The sequence below is a fragment of the Castor canadensis genome, chromosome 7, assembly GCF_047511655.1.
Source record: "Castor canadensis chromosome 7, mCasCan1.hap1v2, whole genome shotgun sequence".
Lineage (NCBI taxonomy): Eukaryota > Metazoa > Chordata > Mammalia > Rodentia > Castoridae > Castor > Castor canadensis.
This window is the reverse complement of record NC_133392.1, coordinates 162440629-162463283: the sequence shown is the minus strand read 5'-3', so window position 1 is coordinate 162463283 and position 22655 is coordinate 162440629. Positions and strand designations below refer to the sequence as shown.

General features: G+C 49.7%; 1 protein-coding gene across 8 annotated transcripts in view; it reads right to left on the bottom strand.

Moving 5' to 3' along the window:
* Nucleotides 1-19192, bottom strand: part of Slc35e2b (solute carrier family 35 member E2B) — a 29162-nt gene extending 9970 nt beyond the window's left edge. For 2 of the 8 annotated variants that reach the window (XM_074081583.1, XM_074081587.1), the window contains exons 1-6: nt 19052-19192; nt 16370-16452; nt 4315-4783; nt 4008-4143; nt 3394-3521; nt 951-1140 (exon numbers count right to left, since the gene is read on the bottom strand). In XM_074081583.1, coding sequence (XP_073937684.1) covers nt 951-1140; nt 3394-3521; nt 4008-4143; nt 4315-4636 — 776 coding nt within the window. In that variant the 5' untranslated portion in view covers nt 4637-4783; nt 16370-16452; nt 19052-19192. Of the gene's footprint in view, nt 1-950; nt 1141-3393; nt 3522-4007; nt 4144-4314; nt 4784-12514; nt 13005-16369; nt 16453-16524; nt 17120-19051 lie in introns of those variants that run through there. The other 6 variants (XM_074081588.1, XM_020171426.2, XM_074081589.1 and 3 more) reach the window with 5 other exon arrangements.
* Between the last annotated feature and the right edge of the window lie 3463 nt (nt 19193-22655).

The following is a 22655-nucleotide window of genomic DNA, read 5'->3' as shown; positions in this document are numbered from 1 at the left end:
TCGAGATAGAGTCTTTCGAACTATTTGCCTAGGCTGGCTTCCTCCTCATCTCTGCCTCCTGAGTAGCTGGGATTACAGGTGTGAGCCACCAGCGTCCAGCTTTGTTTTGTTTTGTTTATGGCAGTACCTGGGTTTGAACGTGGGCTTTGAGCTTGCTAGGCAGGCGCTCCACACCAGCTGTTTTTCTTTAGAAGTAATTAGTAATAACAAACTCCCAGGGCTGTTGTTATTATTTCCTTACTTCCCTCAGGTTAGGTGAGGGCTTCAGTGACAGCACAGACAGAGACAACGTGTCTGGCCAATTGAAATGGTGATGATCAATGTGGTGGGCACATATGCAATACCAACACTTGGCAGGCTGAGGCAAGAGGATTGCGAGTTTGAGACCAGCCTGGGCTACATAGCAAGACCTCTCTCAAAGATAAAAAAAGAAAAAAAGTAAACAGCCATTAGAATGTGATGCTGCCCTCTACCACTGTCTGACCAGAATGCTAACAACACAGCACCTTCCTCAGGACCTCACCACATGGCTCTCCTCACCATGAGTTGGCCTTTCATCCTCCTGTGCAGTCCTGATTCTAGGACACAGGCGTCACTTGGCAGAATGACCTGAACTCCGGGTTCTCAAGGGGCTGACTACTGCCACCCTGGGAACTGTCCTCCATTTGAGCTGTGAGATGGCCTTGCACAGGCATTTACTCAATAGCCAACCATACCCTACAAACTTGAACTCTAAGTACCAGGACTGTGCATCTTCAAGTCTGGCTTCTTTTAGAGAAGGCACCTAACGACAACTTATTGCTTTGCTATTTAGGAAAAGGCAGCATCAGAGGATCCTGGCTCTGAGTCACACGAGCATCTCTGAGTAAGTTGGATTTGAACACCCACAGACCAATGAGAGCCAGCACCACTTCTCAAGCACCCCTACCACATCCCCACATGTGACTCACCAGTCCATGATGTTGGTGGATAATGCGGCTGAAAACCCCAGGATGTTGAAGCTTATCTCAGTGGCAGTGCACAGTGCCAGCCCTCCCATGACTGGGATGAGGGACAGGTTGACCAGCAGCCCTGGCAAGAGCAGCACACAAGGTAACTGGTGCAGGCCCCTTGCCAGGGACAAGGCTATTCCTACCCATTCTGAAAGGTAGAAGTTTCCACATTAATCCAAACACTAATGTCCAGCAGTTTGCTTTTTGTGTCTGTTTTTTGGTGGCACTGAACTGCCTGAGCCATGCCCCGAGTCCTTTGCCTTCTCAGACTGGTCCTGGGCAAGCCCCGCCCCCACCCTGCCACTGGCCTTGGGCCATGATCCTCTACTTCTGCCTGGACCACTATACCTGGCTACCATGAGCTTCTCCATTGCAGAGAAAACAAAGCAAGTGAAACCCATGTCTGTAAACAAGCCCTGTCCCCCTCCCTAAAGCCAGGCACCTTGTGTGGCTGTGTGCCAGGTCCTAGCATTACGGGGACAAGTCCTCATGGCATGCAATTCTATGGACACTCTTTAGCAAAATGCAGAGGGTAAATGAGATGGTCCCCAGGAAACTAGGAAAGAGGAAACTCAGGGGAAACTCCTGAGTGGGAGGGCTAGGATGCACTCACATTGAGTTCATCCATTTTTGTTTCCTTCTAGATAATAATAAACCTTTACAGGACTGGTTTAAAAAGTTAATTCAAAGCAATGAAAATCCTATTTCCCACCCACACATTCATTTTGGAAAAAGGGTGGCAGGCTCTCTTATACCTTTTTGATTTTAGATAAGGGATTTACTTTCAAATTTGAAGCAAATGAAGATATGAGTCTTTCATGTGTAGCACAAGGAACAAAACAACAGTCCTCAGACAAGTTCAGCTTGGCTTCATAAGAAGTGGCTCCTTTCCCTTGACACAGGCTGGTGATGTCAACACATGATCTTGAATTCCTCAGGGAGCCATCAAGGAACTGATGGGTTCCTGAGTTGAGTCGACACAGCAAACCCAAAGATCTCACAGATGAAAAGAGCCAAGCTCAAGAAAGGAAACCTGGAGCTGTGCATGGAAAATGGCTCCTCAAAAGAGTGGCTGCTTCAAGCTTGTCTACCATGTTTGGCAGCCAAAGCAGGTTTTAGAGTGTCTTGAGCTGGGTGCCAGTAGCGCAGGCTTATAATTCCAGCTCCTTAAGAGACTGAGATCATGGTTTGAAGCCAGCTCAGGCAAATAGTTCTCAAGACCCCACCTCCAAAAAACAAAAATCAGAGCAAAATGGACTGGAGGTGTGACTCAAGCAGCAGGACACCTGCTTTGTAAGCTCAAAGCCCTGAGTTCAAATCCCAGTCCCAACCAAAATAAATAAAAAATATGAGGTACTTCTGTTTTGTGCGGTTGTGCTACTAACTTGATAAGGCTCATTTGTTTCATCTTGCTTATGATTCTTAGAAATTTCTCCTTTTTATAATCACCTAAAACATTTGTGCCATTCGAAAGACATGTGGGAAAACCTTCCTGCTGACATCCTTGGCCCTTTGGCTCTTCTCCCTCCTATCCTTTAGTAGACACTTGCCTTTCTTTCAAGATACTGCCTTTTTTTTTGGTGGAACTCAGACCCTCACACGTGCTAGGCAAGTGCTCTACTACTGAGCTAACCCTCACCTGATTTTGTTTTTAAAATAAAGCGAATATGTATACTTACTAGTAACCCTCTTACTTAAAGATCATATAGCATATGCATAATTCTGTACTTTGCTTGATTTCATGTAACAATCTTGAATATGCTGATTTTTAAGAGATTCAGAGGAAAACAGGTGTGGGTATGACAAGCAGTTGGAAATAATCAGCAGGGAATTTTAAAATAATTGAGCCTTGGGGAGAGTGGTAAAGCAGCCATGTTCACTCATGAGTAACAGGCAGATAGACAGAGGTGGTAGGTCACAGATGTGGGGCAAGATGCAGGAGGGCAGGTGGCTGCAGATGGGCATGATGGATGAGAAGCCACGGCCACCTGACATGGAGCCCTGGGGAGGTCATCTGACCACTGAAGGAGTCCCTTGAACATGGCTCTTGGGTCAGGGGATAGCACCTGGAGATACCCTATTATCATTTTCCAGTTCCTACCTGTTTTCCCCAGCGGGGATCACAGGACACAGACCTCCTCTGACCTCCTCATGACACCATGAGTACAACCCTGGTACACAGCAGGCTGTAAGAACACTTGCTCAAGTGACCACACGAGGCCACTTGTGACCTCCAAGAAAACATTTCAGGAAGCAAAGGAAGGTGACCCCAGTGTTACGTGGCTTCACAGCTGAACAGTCCTGAATGGAGCCAACCCAAGCCCCAAGCACATGGTGGGCAGCTGGGAACACTGCAGGCAGAAGGGAAGGATGGGGAGGTGGGGCGCAGGAGGACCCTCACCTGTGTATTCCCCTAGGATCATCCGAGACATGATCACAGTGAAGATGGGTGCAGAACTCTTCACTGTCTCAGCAAAAGACACCGCTACGTTCTTCAGGCTGACCAGCCCCAAGACCACTGTCGCAAACCTCAAAACAAGCAAAAAGTATCACAAAAACAAACCTATCTGTATGCAAGACAGAGGCTCCAAACAGTCAGCCCTGACCATCAGGCATGCCATCTGACGCTCCTCACTGTTCAGAGGCCTGACCCTGAGGCTCCAGGAGAGCTCCAGGATGGCTGAACCCCGTGTAAGGGTGACTCCTTTGCCCCTAAGGATGCCAGGTCTCACCTCAGGGAGGAGGCTTCTCATTCTCCACCTGCTATTAAATTTGCTTTCGTGGTTGCTCCAGAGAGCAGGAGCAAATTCATGTGGCACTGAGGATCCACAAAACCAAACCTACATGGTGCCTCCACCTGGAAGGCCCTGTGGTTGCATACAGTATGACTTGAACACCTGCCCAGGAGCGCAATACAACAGCTATAGGCAGAGTCTCATACACAGTAGTGGAGAAGGTACTTTACATCTGAAAATAAGTATTTAGACATTCAACCAGAAGTGTGGGATTGTTTACCTCATTAGACCCACAAAGAGCATGGTCATGATGAAGTTGGGTGGATAAGAGTGCCGGGTTTTGTGCTGATATAAACAGCAAGGGATAAATATCTTAACACATCCGATTAATGTAGTAGACAGCATTTGCACGGCACCTAAGGAAGGAGATGAGAGACCAGCTGGAAAGAGGGTTACTTCATTTGCCCCACACAAGTGACCAGCCTTTCCTCCCTTCCACTTGCAGGTCTTCCGAACCTAGCTCACGTTGGTGCCCTTAGCCCTGGGGGTAGGTGTACGGAGCAGGTGCTGACCACTCTGCTACTTACCTAGCATACTGGGCTCACCCTCCAGCAGGGACAGGATGTACTTGTTGAGGAACAGTGTGCAGAAGCTGAAGAAGAACCACAGTGAAAGGTAGATAAGCGCCCGTGAGCTCCACACGCCCAAATCCGACTCGATGACGGTGGTCTCCGTGATGGTGACAGTGAGCAGGCTCTCCTCCGGGTTGCCCTCACCCTTGGTAAAGATGATCTTCTCGCTTTGGTGACCAAAAAGGGAGCCCCAGGTGAGAAGTCCCCTTCCCTTTGGCTCCTCCTCGCATCCAGGCATGGTTTCCTCCAGTGCTTGGGGCTTTGCAGAAGATGACATGCTGGGGCCAGGACGGCTCAGCGCGAGTCACAGCCACTTCACAGATGCGGGGACACAGGTGGAGAAGGAGGCAGCAGCTCCAGCCAACATGAACACGATCCCCAAAAGCACCTGCCCCAGCAGAGCATGGATGCAGAGGCTAAAACCCTAAAAAAAGGAAACCTGTTATTTATTTTGCCTTGTTTTTTTCCTTTTTGGTGGCACTAGGGTTTGAACTCAGGGCAGAAGCTCTACCATTTCAGCCACATTCCCAGTCATGTTACTTATTTTGATACTTCATCAGCACGTTTTTGTGATGGGTTTTCTTGAGATAGGGTCTCATGAACTATTTTCCTGGGCTGACTTCAAACCGCTACCTCTGCCTCCTGCGTAGCTGGGATTACAGGTATGAGCCACCAGTGCTTGGCTATGAACTTTTAATACTTTTTTTGCCCCTTTCTTTCTGAACTTTTCATGTTCTTAACAATTTTAAGGACCTGGCTCAAGTGTGCTTAGCAAGCATGAGGCCCCGAGTTCAAACCCCAAAACCACCAAAAAAGAAATGATTTAATTTAAGAGTCTTAAGCACCAAGGTGAGATTATTTTAAAAATGCAAATACGTGGGGTGGAAGTATGGCTTAAGTGCTTTGCTTAGCATGCTCAAAGCTCTGAGTTCAAACTCCAGAACTGTCAAAAATAAATAAAAATACAAATATGGGGCTGAGAGCGTGGTCCAAGTACTACAGTGCCTGACTAACAAAGCCGAGGCTCTGAGTTCAAACCCCAGTCCCACCAAAAAAAAAAAAAAAACCAAAGGAAAAAAAAGCCTTAAAAATAACTAAAAAGGCAAATATGGAATGTGGACATTATTTTTAATTTTACATCTTAGTCCACTGCTAGAAACATTGACAACTCCAAAATTCTGCCCTAAATTGGTTAAACCAAAAACATTAACCCACTCTGCTTCCTTCCCCACACATCTAGCCCTCCAACAAATCCTGCCAAAACTCCTTCCAAAATGTAAGCCATCCACCCTGCTGTTTTTTCCGCCCAGCATGAGCACTGTTGACCCAACCTGGCCTCTGCAGATGTGTTCTCCTCTGGGCTCACCCCCCTTCCCAGCAAGGCAGAATCCAGAGCTCTATGAACAGATGGCACCAGAGACCCCACTAAGCATTAAGGGTTCCAAGGTTGAATGGCACTATCCCTCTGCCCAGACTGGTCCTTCCTTCCACAGTGGGCTTGGCTCAGCCCAGGCTCCAGTCCATCTCTTCCATCTGGTCCCTGAAGTACTTTGCAGGCTTTGTACCTTTTCAGCCACTTCTGGAACCAGCAAATGCCCCAAGAGAGAAGGAATGTACCACTCCTTGTAGTCCCGGGCCCTTAACTTGTATCTTGAACGTACCACTCCTTGTAGTCCCGGGCCCTTAACTTGTATCTTGCTGGCTCTGCTGTTCCTTCACAGACTCATTTCCTACTTTATCCAATGTTTCCAGTTGTTCTTAGCAGGAGGGTTGATTGGCTATTGTCTGAAACACTGAGTTTTTTAAGTGGTACTGGGGTTTGAATTCAGGGCCTTACGCTTGCCAGGCAAGCCCTCTACCACGTGAGCCACTCCACCAAGCCTTTTTTGGTGTTGGTATTTTTGAAACAGGGTCTCAAGAACTATTTTTCCAGGTTGGCTTTGAACTGCGATCCTCCTGATCTCTGCCTCCTGAATAGCTGAGATTACAGGTGTGAGCACCAGTGCCCGGCTTGGCTTTGCATTTAAAGCACACCCCTCTGGCCATGTCCCTCTTTCTAACATGTCCCAGGTACTGGCTCCAGCTTGTGCCTCTAGCCTGACTCCTCTCTGGCACCTGGAGAGTATGAAACCTTGTTTTGTATATGTCTGTATGTGCAGAGGGATACAAATCATTACCTTCCCTACCAAGCATCTCCCAAGCCCCTGCTCATCTACCTGAAGTATGTTAGAGTCCCCAAACTCAGCCATGGAGACTGGGCTCATAGCTCTCCCCACAGCTGGGACAACGCCGGAAACCAGAGTCACTGCTCTCCCACTCCCCAGCCCCTCCACTCTGCTACCTACCCGCCTATTTTGCACTACCTCAGAACCACTCAAGCCTAGGAAGCATGACTGTCTCTCCCAGCTTCCATGTGGACCTGACTCCTCAGTACACAGTGCCAGCCTTCCAAGTGTGCCCAGACCATGCAGATGATAAGCCTCACCCCTCCCTGGGGTCTTCCAGCCACCTGGGTACCCAGTGCCAGACCTCTATTCAAATGCCTTTTTCCTCTTACAACTGGCTCAGGTGACAACCTGACAGTAACTGAACCTCTTGGGTACCAGATCCCCAATATCTGGGACCAGCCAAGCCTTGGGCTGGGACATAGGGGAGCTCATTCCTCACCCCTTCCTTCCTGCCCAGGACAGGGGCCTGGCTATCTGGAGGTGAAAATGCAGGAACAAAGGCTGTAACAAAGGTAGTGAAGCAGAGACAGCCCCTCGTGGGGACTCCGGGGCCCCAGACTACCCCTCCTGGGCTCCCTATTGCATGAACTCAATTAACCTGTAAGAGTACAGCACACAGACTTCAGTTCTGTAGCCAATCCTCTTCCAGCCTGGCCCACACCCCACTTCACCTGGGCCTGCTGCCCTCCCCGTCCACTCCACGTTCAGGAGGGCTTTCCCATCCCTCAGGGACCTCCAGCTTTTCCATCAGACCCAAATCCTGATACCACGTCTCTAGCAGCACTGTCCCTCCCTGCTGCAGATGCCTCCCAGCAAGCATTACACACGTCCTCCAGCCACCATTCTGCTTCTGTCTCTCCGCTGTACCCATCTGCAGGGGCAGCAGTTCAGCAGACACAATCGCGTCCACAAGCACAGTGGTGGACAGAGCTCTGTGTCCTGGGTATGGGTGGTAACAAGAGCAAGTTTCCTATTTGACACTACAAGTAAGGTTTGAACTAAAGATGTGTACATTCCTCCGCTCGCCCTTGCCCATCTCCTACTGCCAGGACAGTGTTTTTAATTTGCATATGAAAAATGCACAACTTTTCAGGCAAAACTACCACCAGCAACAAATCCTTGCTCTCCTCAAAATCAACAGCCTTCATCTCTGGTGAGGCTGTGTGCCTACTAAGTAGCTGTGTCAGTAACCCACTGGCCAAGGGAGGCAACAAGTCATTGCTCATGACTGGTGGTAAGAAATGCAAGAAGTCTGTATCCCACACTGACACTCGTGTTCTCCTTGTACCAAAAACTTCACAAAGATGCTGATTTGAAACAAGACTCATCCATGCTCACCAGCAATCATTCCTTCACCTCAATACTGTGTGATATTTTGTCGATAAAACAGATCAGGGTATGTACCCTCTAAGAAACACGTGTTCCATGCTACTAGGAACATCTTGGTGTCCCTTCTGTACAGTTCTATTGGGCTGTACCCTGAAGTGGACATGCTGGTCATGGAATGTGCACACACTTAACATCAGGAGATACTGTGCCAACCTGTGCACCCATGCCTCTGCTGCACTAGGTCTGAGACCAACTGTCCAGTCAGTTTTCCCTGTTCTCTCTCTCCCCAAGGAACATCTGCACCCCCAGCATCCATGTCCCCATCGGCCAAAGAAAGAGTGGAGCCTGACCTTCCCACATAAACCTCTCCCACTGCAAAAACCAGCAGACGCTCACAATTCCACGGCATGTTCAAATGAATGAGCTGCAACCAGACACAGAAAGAAGGGACCCAGTCCTCCTGACCAGGGGAGCCCGAGAGCCTCAAAGGATGTCCAAGTTTCACACTGTCTCAGCTCCCTTGATAATTCAAGGGTACCCAGACCAGCCTGTGTGGCACCACCCCAGTCAGCTCACTGCACTGACTGTCCCTTATTGGAAATATGTGCCAGTAAAAATGCCAACACTCTGCAGATGGGAACTGCCTGAATGTGACTTTTCAAGAGGCATTGTAAGCCAGGCCTGGTGGCACACACCTGGAATCCCTGCACTCCACATGCGAGACTCTCTGCCATTGCAGGTAACAGGGAACAACGAAATTAAATTAACAAAGCACTTCACTGAGGTGACTTAATAAGAGAGCCAAGCTGCCCCAGGGAACGTGTGTGCCTTAAGATGGTTATGTAATGTAGCACCTTTTGTTAGTAGCAAACAAGGTAGGACACAACCTAAATGTCAACAGCACCTTCACCAAACAGAAGCCACACATGCCCCTAGGGTGGGCCTCAAACACATAGGCATTAGAAAGTTGGAAAGGTACAATATGGGTCTGTAAAGAAACGTTAAATATGTCCAAGCACTACATATTGTTTAGGAACAAAAATTCACCCAGTTCTTAAGCGTGAAACACAGCTGTCTCATTGGGAAAGTGGCACACGGTCAAAGGTGGAAAGGCTCTGTGCTCTTTTCTAAACTGTACTGTGAGCTGCAGTTTATACCTAGAAGAGGATCTGTCTCCATTCACACACAACCCAATGCTTCTGGCTCCAGATCTGGGGCTGTCTCTATGTCAACTCAGCAGGGGATGCCAGCTGAGTATACATGGCCCAGTTCAGTCTGACTATCTACATGGGGGCCATCCCCATTTCAAAGCCAGTGGCAGCCCCAGGCCAGGACCTGTGCTTCTGACTGAAAGGCTATAAATCAGGGTCCCAATGACATCTTCCTCACATCCACACCATTTGCTCACAGATCCAGGGAAACACTAGGCTTCCTTACCTTGTTACCAAAGAAACTGATGAACAGCCAGAGACATGCAGGGCTCTGCCCTCTGGGCAGTGTAGGAAGAGTCATCAAGTCTCCTTCACCTCGTTATTCAAGATGGGTTTTTCTTTTTTCTTTTTTTTCAGTTCTGGGATTTGAATTCAGTGCCTCGTGCTTGCTAGGCAGGTACTCTACCACTAAGCAATGTCCTCAGCCCAGTTCAAAAGTTTTTATGGGGTTTGATCTCCAGATCCCATCTTGAAGAGACCAGTATATAGGTCTGGAGGTGCAGCCCTTTCCCTCTCATCACCTAAACAGGAGGCTAGCCTTCTCCTGACTGTCCACGGGCCTGATTCATCTCAGCAGTATAAACTCAGGTGGGATCTGACAAGTCCATTGTGAGTACCACAACTCCTTCCTCTGCTCAAGAAATTTCAAGGGTTTTTAAGAGTTCTGTGCTAGGAACCAGGGATAAGGCCAAATATATTTCATGCTATGTCACAGAAACAGTCTCCTGAGCTCCGCGAGAGGACACAAGATGTAGGACAGAGGAGCCCACCTGCCCTTGTGCACACCCCGAGCTGTGGTCAGTGCTGGGCACCCTTTAGGGGACCCAGTGGGCTTGGCTGTCTCACATGTGCCACACAGCTGAGCTGCTTGTCCTGCCCTGCCTCAGCTTGCTTTGCAGTCCCCACTCACAAGGACATCTGGAGAGAGGTTGGGGACAAAAAGCTGCCATGGAATGTCCTGGAGTCTAGTGTGGATGGGGCAGCAGGATGGCCAAAGACAGCGAACAGGCCATCAAACAAGCAGCAGTAGCCACGTGCAGTGGCTGGCTCACACCTGTAATCCTAGCTACTTAGGAGGCAGAGATCAGGAGATCAGTAGACATTTCAAAGCCAGCCAATGCAAATAGTTTGTGAAACTCTACATTGAAAACATCCAACACAAAAAAAGGCTAGCAGAGTGGCTCAAGTGGTAGAGTGCCTGGCTTAGCAAGTGTGAGAGTGAGTTCAAACCCCAGTACTGCTTAAAAAAAAAAAAAGCAAGCAAGCAAGCAGCAGTGCAGCCCAGTGGATGTAGACCAGGGTGGTATTCACAGGCTCTGACTTACCTCCTTCCCTGCCCTTCCCCATTCAGGCCTCAGTGAAGTGGCACCACAGTCCCACCCCCAAGGATGTGCTTGAAGGGGCGGCTCTGCCTCCCATGAGTTCTGCCTGGCCATGTCTTCAGCAAACAGAGCTGGTGCCCAGGAAGACTTGATAACCTACAGAAGGTCAAGTGTGGAATTCACCAGAGTCTGTCTAACTTCTCAGCATTGGTGAAGATATGCACATGCTGCTGTGAACAATGTCCTGGGGTGTTGTATAGTGTCTTTCAAGACCCACTCCTGGAGTTAGAGCAATGGCTCAAGTGGTAGAGCACCTGCCTTGCAAGTATGAAACTCTGAGTTCAAACTCCAGGCCAGAAAAAAATAAAGACCCAACTTTTTTTTTTTTTGGTGGGACTGAGGTTTGAACTCAGGACTTTGTGCTTACAAAACAGGTGCTCTACCACTTGAACCACACCTCCAGTCCAATAAACCCAACTATTTTTTTCAGTTCAAATGCATTTCCCTTTTATTAAAGTCCAAGTTATCATTACATGGTTTGATACTCAATAAAGGAAAACTTGTTCAAATAAGGTAGTATATGTTATCACCAGCATTTCCAGGTGACCGTATACAATCAAGTAGCAATACCAATAAATCTGTGGGAAGCCCAGAGATGTCAAGGCCCAGTTCCTCTGGAGTGGAGATTCCCAGTTCTTTTAAAGTTGGTCTAAGTTCCTGGGATAGATTTCCTTATGAGGTCCTGCTTTGTCCTTAACAACCTCTAGGATGCGAACAGCACTAGCAAATAGCTGCAAGCTTGCAAAGCAGCATCAATGATTTTGGGTTCTGGAACCAGATCATAGCCAACAAGAGTGTTCATCCCTTTATGCAATTCCCAGGCATCTATGTCTGGCTTGTTGAAATATATCACCCAGCAAGCATCAAACTCCTCATCTGTCTCATGTGACCCATGGAAATAACAGCAAGCTGACTGGATAGTGGCCGTGACGGTGGGGCTGCGGGCCAGGGCTGCTGCTGCCATAGCACAGTGATGAAGGCGGTATACTGGCTGAGGCAGGAAAGAAGCTAGGCGTGAGCTCGCAGACACCTGGACCTAACTTTTAAGACAAGAGCAGCACCTGTAACGTACAACATGTCCTCTCCTTGACCATCAGCCATGCAGTGGTAATCAGATGAATTTGGGCTTCCAGAATGGTGTGAAACAGGTGGGGACCTGGGCTCCATCAACAGACTCAGGTTGCTGACCACTAGATCCACAGCAGGGCCCAGGAGACCCGGGAGCACCCATGCTGGATGCTCACCCCCAGTACACGTGTTTTCATGACAATCAACGTCTTCACAAACAGCCCTCCCAGTCCAATAGTGACCCAACAGGGCTGTGAGGGAGGAAGGCCAGGTGAAAGGGAAGGCAGCTTCTGTCAGCCAGGGCCACCAGCCTGACCTTGGACTCCACCAAGAGGCTGCTTTTCTGAGTCCAAATGCCTCGGGCCAGAGTCTGTGTCTTAGCACCCCAAAACATAAATGTGAACCTCTGAAGGTGGACTGAATACAAGGGTACCGAGGCCTAGGCAGGTAAGCACCTGCTGACTCCCGACCAATGCCCAGGGCTCACGGGGCATAAGTGAGGGATACTGTTGAGAAGCAGCCTCAGACCCCCGCCCTGTGCAGGAGGTGTGATGGAGGCCACGAGCCCTGAGGGGAAAGCAGAGTACCTAGAAGAGCAGCCAGGGCTCTGCCCTCCAGGCAGGGCCCAGAGAATCTCCAGGGAGCTGGACAGCACCAGGACAGGCTTGGGACCCAAGATAAGCCTAGGCAAAGAATGCATTACAGTAGCCTCTGAACTTCCCATTGGCCTGCAGTGGTCACTGGAAACTGGGGAAAGACCAGCAGGGACATTAAGGAAAAAGAAAGAAAACACTAGCAGTGTGGGGAGGAGGCTGTCTGTAGAAGAGGCCCAAGGTAGCCAGCTGTGGCTAGGATCCTCAAACCAAGAGATTCCTCTTTAAAATAACCCCAAAGGGCCCTTGGGGGTAAGAACAGGATAGTGAAAGCACAATCTCACCAGGGGCCTCCTGCTTCCTTGCTGAGGGCAGGCGAACAACTCCTGGGAAGCTCCTCATGGCACAACTGCCCTGGTCAGAGACAGCAGTGGGGGATTCTGGTGCCCAGGCAATGTAGGGAGGCTCCAAGGACCCACTGGCAAGAACCACAGGAAGCTGAAAGCGGGGTGGGATGATCAGGCTGATCTAGGGGTGCTGCTAGGGCTCAGCAGAAGACAAAGAGGACAGGGGATGAGCAAATCCTCTTTGGAGGTAAACTTGTACAAATCAGGCCTGAGGACCTTGGCAGACACAGATCAATGATGATCAAAGATCAAAGGCCAACTGTGAGGTGGTCAGGGGGAGGAGCATTTGCCTGTGGCTCCAGGGAAGCCACCAGCCCAAGACAATGGCCTGAGGACAGCAGTCCCAAAGCTGCCATACAGTACATGACTGATCAAGCAGAGGAAGCAAGAGAGGCCATCAAAACCAACTCCACTGATAGGAAGGGACCAGGCAGAGCACGTAGAGATGGAACATGTAACTCATAAAACCTGATGACAGATTTACATCCTATCAAACACTGCCCACGAGCTGTTTACTCATTGCAGGGGGGAAAAGCACAACTTCTCCTGGAAAAGCTGAAAAGCTGGCAGGTGCTACCAAAACCAAGTGGTCAATTAAAACCACCAGACAGGCGGGCACCGGTGGCTCACACCTGTAATCCTAGCTACTCAGGAGGCAGAGATCAGGAGGATTGCAGTTCAAAGCCAGACTAGGTAAATAGTTCTGCGAAACCCTACCTCAAAAAACCCTTCACAAAAATAGGGCTGGTGGAGTGGCTCAAGGTGAAGGCCCTGAATTCAAGCTTCAGTACTGTAAAACAACAACAAAAAACCCACCAGACATGAGGTGCAGCAACTTCAGGTGCTTCCTGACCCCAGGAGTAAGAAGGAGCAACACAGCATGCAGGCTGCTCTTGCCTCAGATGCAGAACTAGATGTCAGACAAACCTCAAAACACACAGGGCACGACAGAACTGATGAAACTAGGAGGCTTGGAATTACAGCATATCCTAAGTGAAAGATATGCTGTGATGATACACAGATTATCAAAGACCAGGAAAGGTTCTGAACACAGGTCACCCACAAGACACAGCACAGGTCCCCAACAGAGCACAAGTCCCCCATGACAGAGCACAGGCCCCATAGGACAGAGAACAGATCCCACAGGACAGATCACAGGTCACCAGGACAAAGCACAGCCTTGCTTGTTCCCAGGTGAAGAGTTAGGAATTCTGAATTGAGCAGTAAGTAAATACTGCAGATAATGGGAACCAGAGTCCTTAGTGAGGTCAGTTATGAATCCAGAGAGAGGAAGTGGAACAAGCTGTGTGATGTTGGTCTGGGACAGGGTGTGAGGACAGCTTGTGGATTAACTGATCCTTGTTAAGAGGAATGATAGAATTACAAAATCACCATTTGTCAACCATCATAATGAAATAATTGTAAGGACACACCACTCTGGCAAGATTCATCAATGGACCCTGGGATGCCCAGGTAATTCCCAGAAACAACAGGCTCTACTCTCTCCAAGTGTGTCCACCTGGAAAAGGCAGACGTTATAGGCACACACTAATTACAGAGGGAAAAGTACAAAAGTGCAAAAGGTGAAAGATAATAAAGAAGACCTTGCAGGAGACAAAGGAGGGTCTGATCCTATCAGACAGGTGCCATTTCAGTGCCATTTCACAATGTGAGCACACAGGTTAGTGGAGAACCTTAAGTGCTATTGTGGACCACTGAAGAAAGGCCAAAGCCCTCATCAGTCTATTACTAGGATAGTCGACTGAGTCAGAAAAAATAAAAAAAAAAAGCCTACAATCTCAGCACTCTGGAGGCTGAGGCAGGAGGGTCATGAGTTTGAGGCCAGCCTGGCCTACTGAATAAGACCCTGTCTCAAAAACACAAAACAGAAAAGAAATCAGGACTTGGTCTACATCCATACACAACAAACACAACAACAACTTAACGTTCATCTAGTACCTGGCAAGGTCCTGACTGAATGACGGGGTTTTGTGGTGATGGGGATGGAATCCAGGGTCTGAGCAAAGGGCTCTAATAGAGCCATGCCCACGCTCTACTAGCTTGATTGAGGTAGAGCGAGGGCTCTACCTCGCTCACTAGACACCAGTTGAAGAGATACCTCCGTAGGACTGGGTCAGGATTGAACCCAGGCAGCACAGCTCCTAAGTATCTCTTCTGTAAAACTTAAATATGTCAAACTTTAAGTCTGGGGAAATTGTCTTCCTAACCCTAAAATAGGAAAATATTATCTTTGACCAAATCAGCCAGTGCGGGTGGCTCACACACATAATCTTAGCAACTTGCAAGGCTGAGACTGGGAAGATTGCAGTTCAAGGCCAGCCCAGCAAATAGTCTGTGAGACCCTCCCCTCTCTAAAAAGTAACCAAGCAAAATGGACTGCAGGTGTGGCTCAAACAGTAGAGCACCTGTTTTGCAAGTATGAAGCCCTGAGTTTAAGCCCCAGTCTCACAAAAAAAAAAAGGTTGGAAGAAAATGGACTAAGCTGACTAAATGAAGAACTTCTGAGACCTGGGTGTAGTGGTGCACAGCTGCAGTCTCAGCAGTCAGCAGCTCAGGCAGGAGGATCGAAAGTTCAAGGCCAGCCTGGGGCACACAGAAAGACCCCCCCCTTCTCTAAAAATATATTTTTTTTATTTCATCAAAATATACCACAAAGTGAAATGACAAGCCACAAATGGGGAGAAGACAGTCATATATGACAAAGGATTCATGCTCAGAATCTATAAAGATAGAAGCATGACAAAGTCACCCTCCAGGAAAGAATTTTCAAATGACCAGTTAAGCAGGATGAAAGGTCACACACCAGGTGCTCCACGCTAGCAGGGACCTGAGCACTCATGGCCCCAGTTTCCGAGGGTCAGGAATTGGGGTAGCCTTGCTGTGCCTCTGGCTGAGTCTCCAGCAAAGCCAGCTATTGGCCAGAATGAGTATCATGCCAAGGCTGGACCAGCCACAGCCACGGCTGGGTCCACTTCTGTGCCCGTGCACAGAGCTCAGTCCTTGCTAGCCAGTGGCAGAAGCCTCCTGCTGCCCCTCCACAGAAAACATCACAACCTGGTAACAGGCTTTCATCAGAGTCCTTCTGTTACCCCACCCTTCACTCCTGCGGTTGAGAAGCAAGACTCTGGGTGGAGCCCACACTGGAAAGGGTACCATGGAGTCACAAGGTCATCTCAGAGGCTGCCTACCAGCTTCACTCTCATGGCAGCTGGGGACATGAAGAGTCACACCACTGAGGGGGCTTTCCACAGCCACTCCTGACACTGGCTAAGTTTGTGATTGTGGAGTTTTCACAAGGTGAAATATTGGATGGTGGCAAAAGTGAAAACCGTAGCTGGAAGCCAGTGGCTCAAGCCTGTAATCTTAGCGACTCCAGAAGCAGAGATCAGGAGGATCCCGGCTCAAAGCCAGCCCCAGGAAAATAGTTTGTGAGACTCTATCTCAAAAAAAACCCATCACAAAAAAGGGCTGTCCAAATGGCTCAAGTGGTAAGAGCGCCTGGCTAGCAAGTGTTGAGACCATGGGTTCAAACCCCAGTGCCACCAAAAAAACAAAAAGTGAAAAATATGGCAGAAACAAATACAGTGCAGCAACTCACATATGGGTGATAGCACAGACCTCTCAACATCAGTGCCTGTGACAAAAGAAAGCAACCTTTACCACCTGTGACTTGTCTAGAGGCTAAGTCTGGAGCAGCCTCTGGGAAGGCAGCAAAAACCCTTGGGGCCCACCATCTAGCTATGCCAGGCCCTGGCGCAGAGTCCTACTCACCAGTCCTGGCCCCTGGGTTTCCACGGTCTGTCCGTCCTTAGCCCAGAGATTTAAGTCGCCTTCAGAGAAAAGCAGTTCTTGTCCTGCAAAAGATTCAGGGTCAGCAGGGATGTGGCAATGATAAACTGCTCTGAATAACCAATGGCTGACCTCACCTGTGTGGGCCTGCAAGCCAGACAGAGCAACCGAACTTGAAACTGAGGTTTGTGGAGCACTGGTCATAAAGGTCTGAGTCATCATCTCCCTCTCAGGTTATAAAGCACATCCAGGAGAACAGACAGAAACTAAACTGTAACTGTGCCCTCCGGCCCTAAGGGTTGGCTAATACACCTCCTTCGCTGGGCCAAGGCCTGGCTCTTGACCCTTCTGCCTAGAGTCCTCATCAGGAAAGTGTACAGCAGGCTAAAGGCATAACCAACTACACGGTGCTGAGCTTGGGATGTATGGGGAGGAGGCTGGGGCAAAGTTGGAGGAACCAACAGTACCACAGTGCAAACTGCTTCACCCAGGGAAGACATCAGCGAGATTACTGACAAAGGCATTGGTTTCTACCCCAGCCAGTAATCAGTTTTCCTAAATTCTAAGCCTGCGGACCCCATGTTAAGAATCTCTCTTCCAGTTGAGCACCAGTGCCTCATGCCTCTAATCCTAAAATACTCAGAAGGCAGAGATCAGAAGGATTGCAGTTTGAAGTCAGCCCTGGGCAAATTCTTCTGAAGAGTCTATCTTGAAAAAACCCATCACAAAAAAAGAGCTAATGGAAGAGTGCACGCCTAGGAAGCATGAGGCCCTGACTTCAAACCCCAGAGCCATCCAAAAAAAAAAAAGAAAGAATCTCTCTTCTGGTACGAGCAAGTCAGGATGTTTTCAAACACCTGGTCAGGACATACAGATTGGTTCAACACGTCAGTATGGCATTTTAGACAAAATGTATTAAGTCTACAAATCCTACACATGGGAATTCAGAAATTCCACCTATGAGAGTTTACCCTATGCAAACAACCCAGCAAAGGGCCCCTCTGTAGTGCACTACTGTGCCCAGTCAGCTTTGCTTTTAAAATGGAGACGCTGGGCCAGGTCCACTGGCTCACAACTGTAATTCCAGCTACTCTGGAAGTAGAGATCAGGAAGACCTTGATTCAAGGCCAGCCCAGGCAAAAATTGTGCAAGCCCCATCTCAATCAGCACCAAGTTTGGTGGCATTCGCCTGTTACCTAGCTATGCGGGAGACACAGGTAGGAAGATCATAGTTCAGGCCAGCCCTGGCAAACATGTAAGACCCTACCTGAAAAATGACTAAAACAAAAGGGGATCAGGGACATTGCTCAAGTGCTAGCGCCTGCCCAGCAAGCATGAGGCTCTGAGCTTAAACCCCAGCGTCACCAAGAAACAATAAGGATAAATAAAATGGAAAAACTGCAAGTCCCAGATGTCCACACAAAGGAATTCAGGGCAGTCCCACCACCAATGCTACACAATTCACCCTCCATATTCTTAGGGTAGTTTGTGCAGCATGATCCAAGTTTACAGGTACAAACTGTTCAGAACACACCACGTGTCACCAGCTGCAGCTCTGGGAGGGGAACTCTGAGATCCACTACATTCTTCTCTCTACATTTTTTAATTTCTCAGCATTGAAAATGGGCAGTTGGGCACCAGTGGCTCATGCCTGTAGTCCTAGCTACTCAGGAGGCAGAGACCAGGAGGATCATGGTTGGAAGCCAGCCCTGGGCAAATAGTTCCAGAAACCCTATCTCAAAATGGCTCAAGCAGTAGGAGCACTTGCCTAGCCTGAGTTCAAACCCCAGTGCTATCCAAGAAAAAAGAAAAAGAGCAGGATGCCGGTAGCTCACGCCTATAATCCTAGCCAACTCAGGAGGTAGAGATTAGGAAGATCGCAGTTCAAAGTCAGCCCAGGCAAATACTTCAGGAGATCCTATCTGGAAAAAAAAAACCAGATAGGGGCTGATGGAGTGGCTCAAGGTGTAGGCACTGAGTTCACCCAACAAACCACAAAGAAAGAAAGAAAGAAAGAAAGAAAATGGGCTACCTTCATTTAAAAACTTGTTTGCTCTGTTAATGTCCCTTCTTGCATTTAAGTGTCCTTAAAATGCTTTTTTTCAAGTTCATGTTTAGTAAAGCACATTGCGGTCCATTGGTCAAAAAACCTTAAAAAGCCCAAGCAGTCTGCTTTCCAAGTAGTGTTTCACTTTTTGTTTTATTCTTTTGCTGCAGAATGCAATGAGTTACAAAAAATTCAGAGCATGTGTATTGCAGAGAAATTGCTTCTTTGTAAAAATCCCCAAAATATACTAGTTCAAGAAAAACCACCTGCCTACTAGAATGAAGTGGCAGCTTGGGACCTGGCTGGGAGTTATCCCAGCCCAATGTACAAAATGAACAGTCCACAGGGTCCAGCACAGGTCAGCCTCTGTCCGATCTGCACTTTTCCCTTTCCAGCAGTTTGCTGCCAACAGAGGAAGGAGCGTCTTAGATCACTGTGCCTTTGCACGGGTATCTGCTGCCCTATCCCCTCCGAGCCGAGCACAAAACCAAGCCTGCAGCCCGCCCGTGTCCCGCCCAACTACTGTCCCGGTCCACAGGTGTCCCGCCTACCCGTGTCCCCGACCCACAGGTGTCCCGCCTACCCGTGTCGCAGGCCTACAGGCGTCCCTGCCCTACCTGCGTCCTGGACCCGCGTGGCGGGACGGAGGCCGGGTCTCCAGGCAGACGAACCCCAACGTGGCGGGGCCGGGGCTCCCGAGGAAGGGGGCGGCCGGGCTGGCGCACGGAGGCCCCGCCAGGACAGCCCGGCGTGGGCAGGGTGGCCGCGGACCTGCGCTCATCCACGTCTCCCGCCGGCGCGGCCCCGGGGCGGCGCGCGGGGCAGCCGGCCGCGCGCCTCCACGCGCCCCGGCGCCGGCGGGGCCTCCGTGCGCGTCCGGGACGGGGGTGCCGGGTCGGCTCCAGGCATAGGGGTCGGCTGGATCCCCGCGCGGCCCGGGACCAAGGAGCGCCCAGCGGAGCCGGGGGCAGCGCGGACGGGAGCGCAGGAGCTTGACGCCAAGGGAGCAGCAAAGGGTCGTACGCCCCCAGGGGGGGTCCGCAAGCCAGGCAAGTCGGGGCTCAGAAGCCCCGTCACTCAAGGCGGGGGCCGGAAGTGACGCACGGGAAGCCACGGCCGACTCCTAGCCACCCCGAGGGCGCCCGTCGCCCGGCTGAGACCTGCAGCTGAACTACAGCGCCGCCGGCGGCCGCAGAGCACATTGGCACTTTCTGGTCCGTACCACAGCGGCCGGGCGGGGGGGCAGTGCTGCTGAACCCCAGCGCTCCCCGACAGCGCACGTTGGTACCTTCCGGACCGATCCACCGGAGCTGAGCCGGAGGGGAGGGCAAGGCGGTGTCGGCCCCCCCCGCGACCGCTCCGTAGCCCTCTCCAGACCGTACCACCGCAGTCGGGAGGGGAGGGTCGTACTGCCAGGACTGCTCCACTAGGCGGGTCAAGCTGCGCCGACCTTTAAGTCACGGGCCCAGTTTGTGCTTCAGAGAACAGAAAATACGCCAAATAGGCCTAACTTAGAAGACAAAGGAGTTTGCTGCGGGATCCAACGAGCTCGAGGGACCCAGTCTCAACAAAAGCCAGGAGCCCGGGCTGCGGGGGCGGGGCCGAGGCTGCGTCCTGGAGAGGGAGGTGCTGATTGGCTGAGCCCCAGAGGACCCGCCTCCCAGGCCAGACGACGCATGCGTTGCACCTGCTGGCCGGCGGGTGCACCGAGCGCCCGGGACTGCTCAGCTACTTCCCTTTATGGCTGAGTGTTCTTTTAGAAGGTTTCGTTTGTCAGCCCTTCGCTAGCTTTTCTTTGGTTATTTTGAAGTTAATAAAGTTTTTCATTCAGTCGTGGCCAGGAGTAGTTCATGGACAACTTCCTCCCCCTGATTCCCCCGTGGTGCCCGCAGGTGGGGCTGGCGAGCTGCGGTCCTGGTCTCCTCATGATGGCCTTCGGGAGAGCTGGGGAAGAATGGCCCTTGTTTGCTGGTGTAGAGACTCGGTCCTGAAGATGGAAAATACACAACAAAAAAAGCGGGGGAGGTTGGCCCACTCCTGTTATCCCAGCACTTAGGAGGCTGAGGCAGGAGGATCCTGAGTTCCAAACCGGCCTTGGCTACACAGACTTAAAAAGAAAAAGGAAAAAACAGAAGTGAAGTTAGAGTTCCTTAAATAGGAATCCCCAGAACACCAGAAAATACAGCACACCATCCATCCAGATCCAGATGACTTCACAAATCCTGAAATGTGCCAAGGCTGGACACACCCGGCCATAGATCCCCTAACTTAAGCTGTCCTCTAAGAAAAGCCTTAGGACTTTAACGAATGGTTCTTTTTGTTTGGAACCCGCAGATTTTCAACAATGGACTTGAAAAGGAATCTGGAGTGTCTGATGATCTTGGCTATGGTGTGGTTCACACCTAATAATCTCAGCTGCTTGAGGGACAAAGGCAGGAGGAGCTCAAGTTCCAGAATATTCAGGGCAATGTTAGGGAAACCCTATGTCAAAAGTGAAATAGGAAGCCCTGAGTTCAAACTCCAATCCCACCAGGAAAAAAAAAAAAAACGCAAAATAAAAACAAAAGGGCCAGGGGCCCGACTCAAGTGGTAAAGTGCTTGCCTAGCAAACATCAGAACCTGAGTTCAATTCCAGTACTGAAGAAAAGAAAAAAAGCTAACATGGTGTTGGAATTAAAGACCCTCCGGTGCCGAAAACAGACACACAAGAGACAGAAAATCTTGACAAGGCCATTTCTCTTGATCAACAGGGTGCAAGCATGTGCTCACTCCAGCTAAGCAACATGCAAGCACAAAATGGCTGACAGTGGCTCCTCCTTACATCCCTGACTCAGTCGTACCCGTTCCTCACATGGGATTTGTCCAGGTCAGAGGTTCACAGTCTCCCTCGACTGGCTAAAAGGCTTGGGGGATGGGTTAGGGCATGCAGTCTGGCAGGCAATGGAGTTGTACAGGAATCCAGAAAAAGAGGCAAGGACCCTTTAAACATGCAAGTCACCTGAGATGGCAACCTGAGGAATTTTTAAGTAGTCTAAGAGGGTAACAAATACTTTGATAGAAAAGATCGTTTTTCTTACAATGGGACAGGCTGTTTGCTGCTATATTAATGACTCCCCTGGCACCCACCTGACACACTTTCCTAAAATCCCAACCTAATTCAGCAAGTAGTATTAGCATAGGCAGTAAGGCAGGCATGAGCAGGACCAGGGAATATCCTACTACAAGACTCCATTCTAAAACCCCCGTATGAGGAGCCAGGTCCCAGTGGCTCATGGCTGTAATCCCAGCTACTCAGGAGGCAGAGATCAGGAGGCTCAAGGTTCAGAACCAGCCCCTGGTAAATAGTTCCATGAGACCCTATCTCTAAAAAACCCTTCACAAAAAAGGACTGGTGGAGTGGCCTAAGGTGTAAGCCCTAAGTTCAAGCCCCAGTACAGGGGGAAGAAAAAAAAATATATATGAGGGCTGGAGCCATGGCTCAAGTGGTAGAGTTCTTGCCTAGCAGGTGCAAGGCCTTGAGTTGGAACATAATACTGCAAAAAAAAGCAAAAAAAAAAAACCCCAGAAAATGTAAAATGCTCACATGGCCTACACCCTGGGCCAATGATTAAGATAATGGCTTTTGTCCTCCTGATGGAACCCACTTCTCATATTAAGGTTAAACCGGGAAGGAGCAAATGTACATGGGTGTGCTTGCTCATACCCAGGCAGCCTCTGCAAAGTGACCATTTGGGGTGGGCCAGAAGAGGAGGGCTATCAATTTTGCCCCAGCTAGTCACCCCATCCTATTGGAAAATATAAGGAACTGCCAGATAAAGGTCACACCACATGTGGAAAAGAAAGATTTATTACAGACTGCTGGGCTGACCCTCAGGTCAGGGAGCAGCAGCTTGTCTGAAATGGGTAGTGGGCTTTATAGGAGGGGCCAAGCCATGGGGGAGGGAGAGAGTCTCTGGTCTCCGATCATCTGCGATCACCAGAAAATAGAACAGGTCGACTATACTGGCTAGTTGAGTAACTGGAAGTTCCTGAGTTTTGTTTGGGTGCTAGCCTCGGGACCTTCTGTCTGTCCCAAGAATGCCAGGGACCTAACAGATAAAACCCCATGTCCCCACAAGTTCCTCAATGTCACTTTTTTTTTTTTTTTTTTTTGGTGGAGGGGTTTTGGTTTTAATCTCAAGGCTTTGAGCTTGCTAGGCAAAAGCTCTACAACTTAAGCCA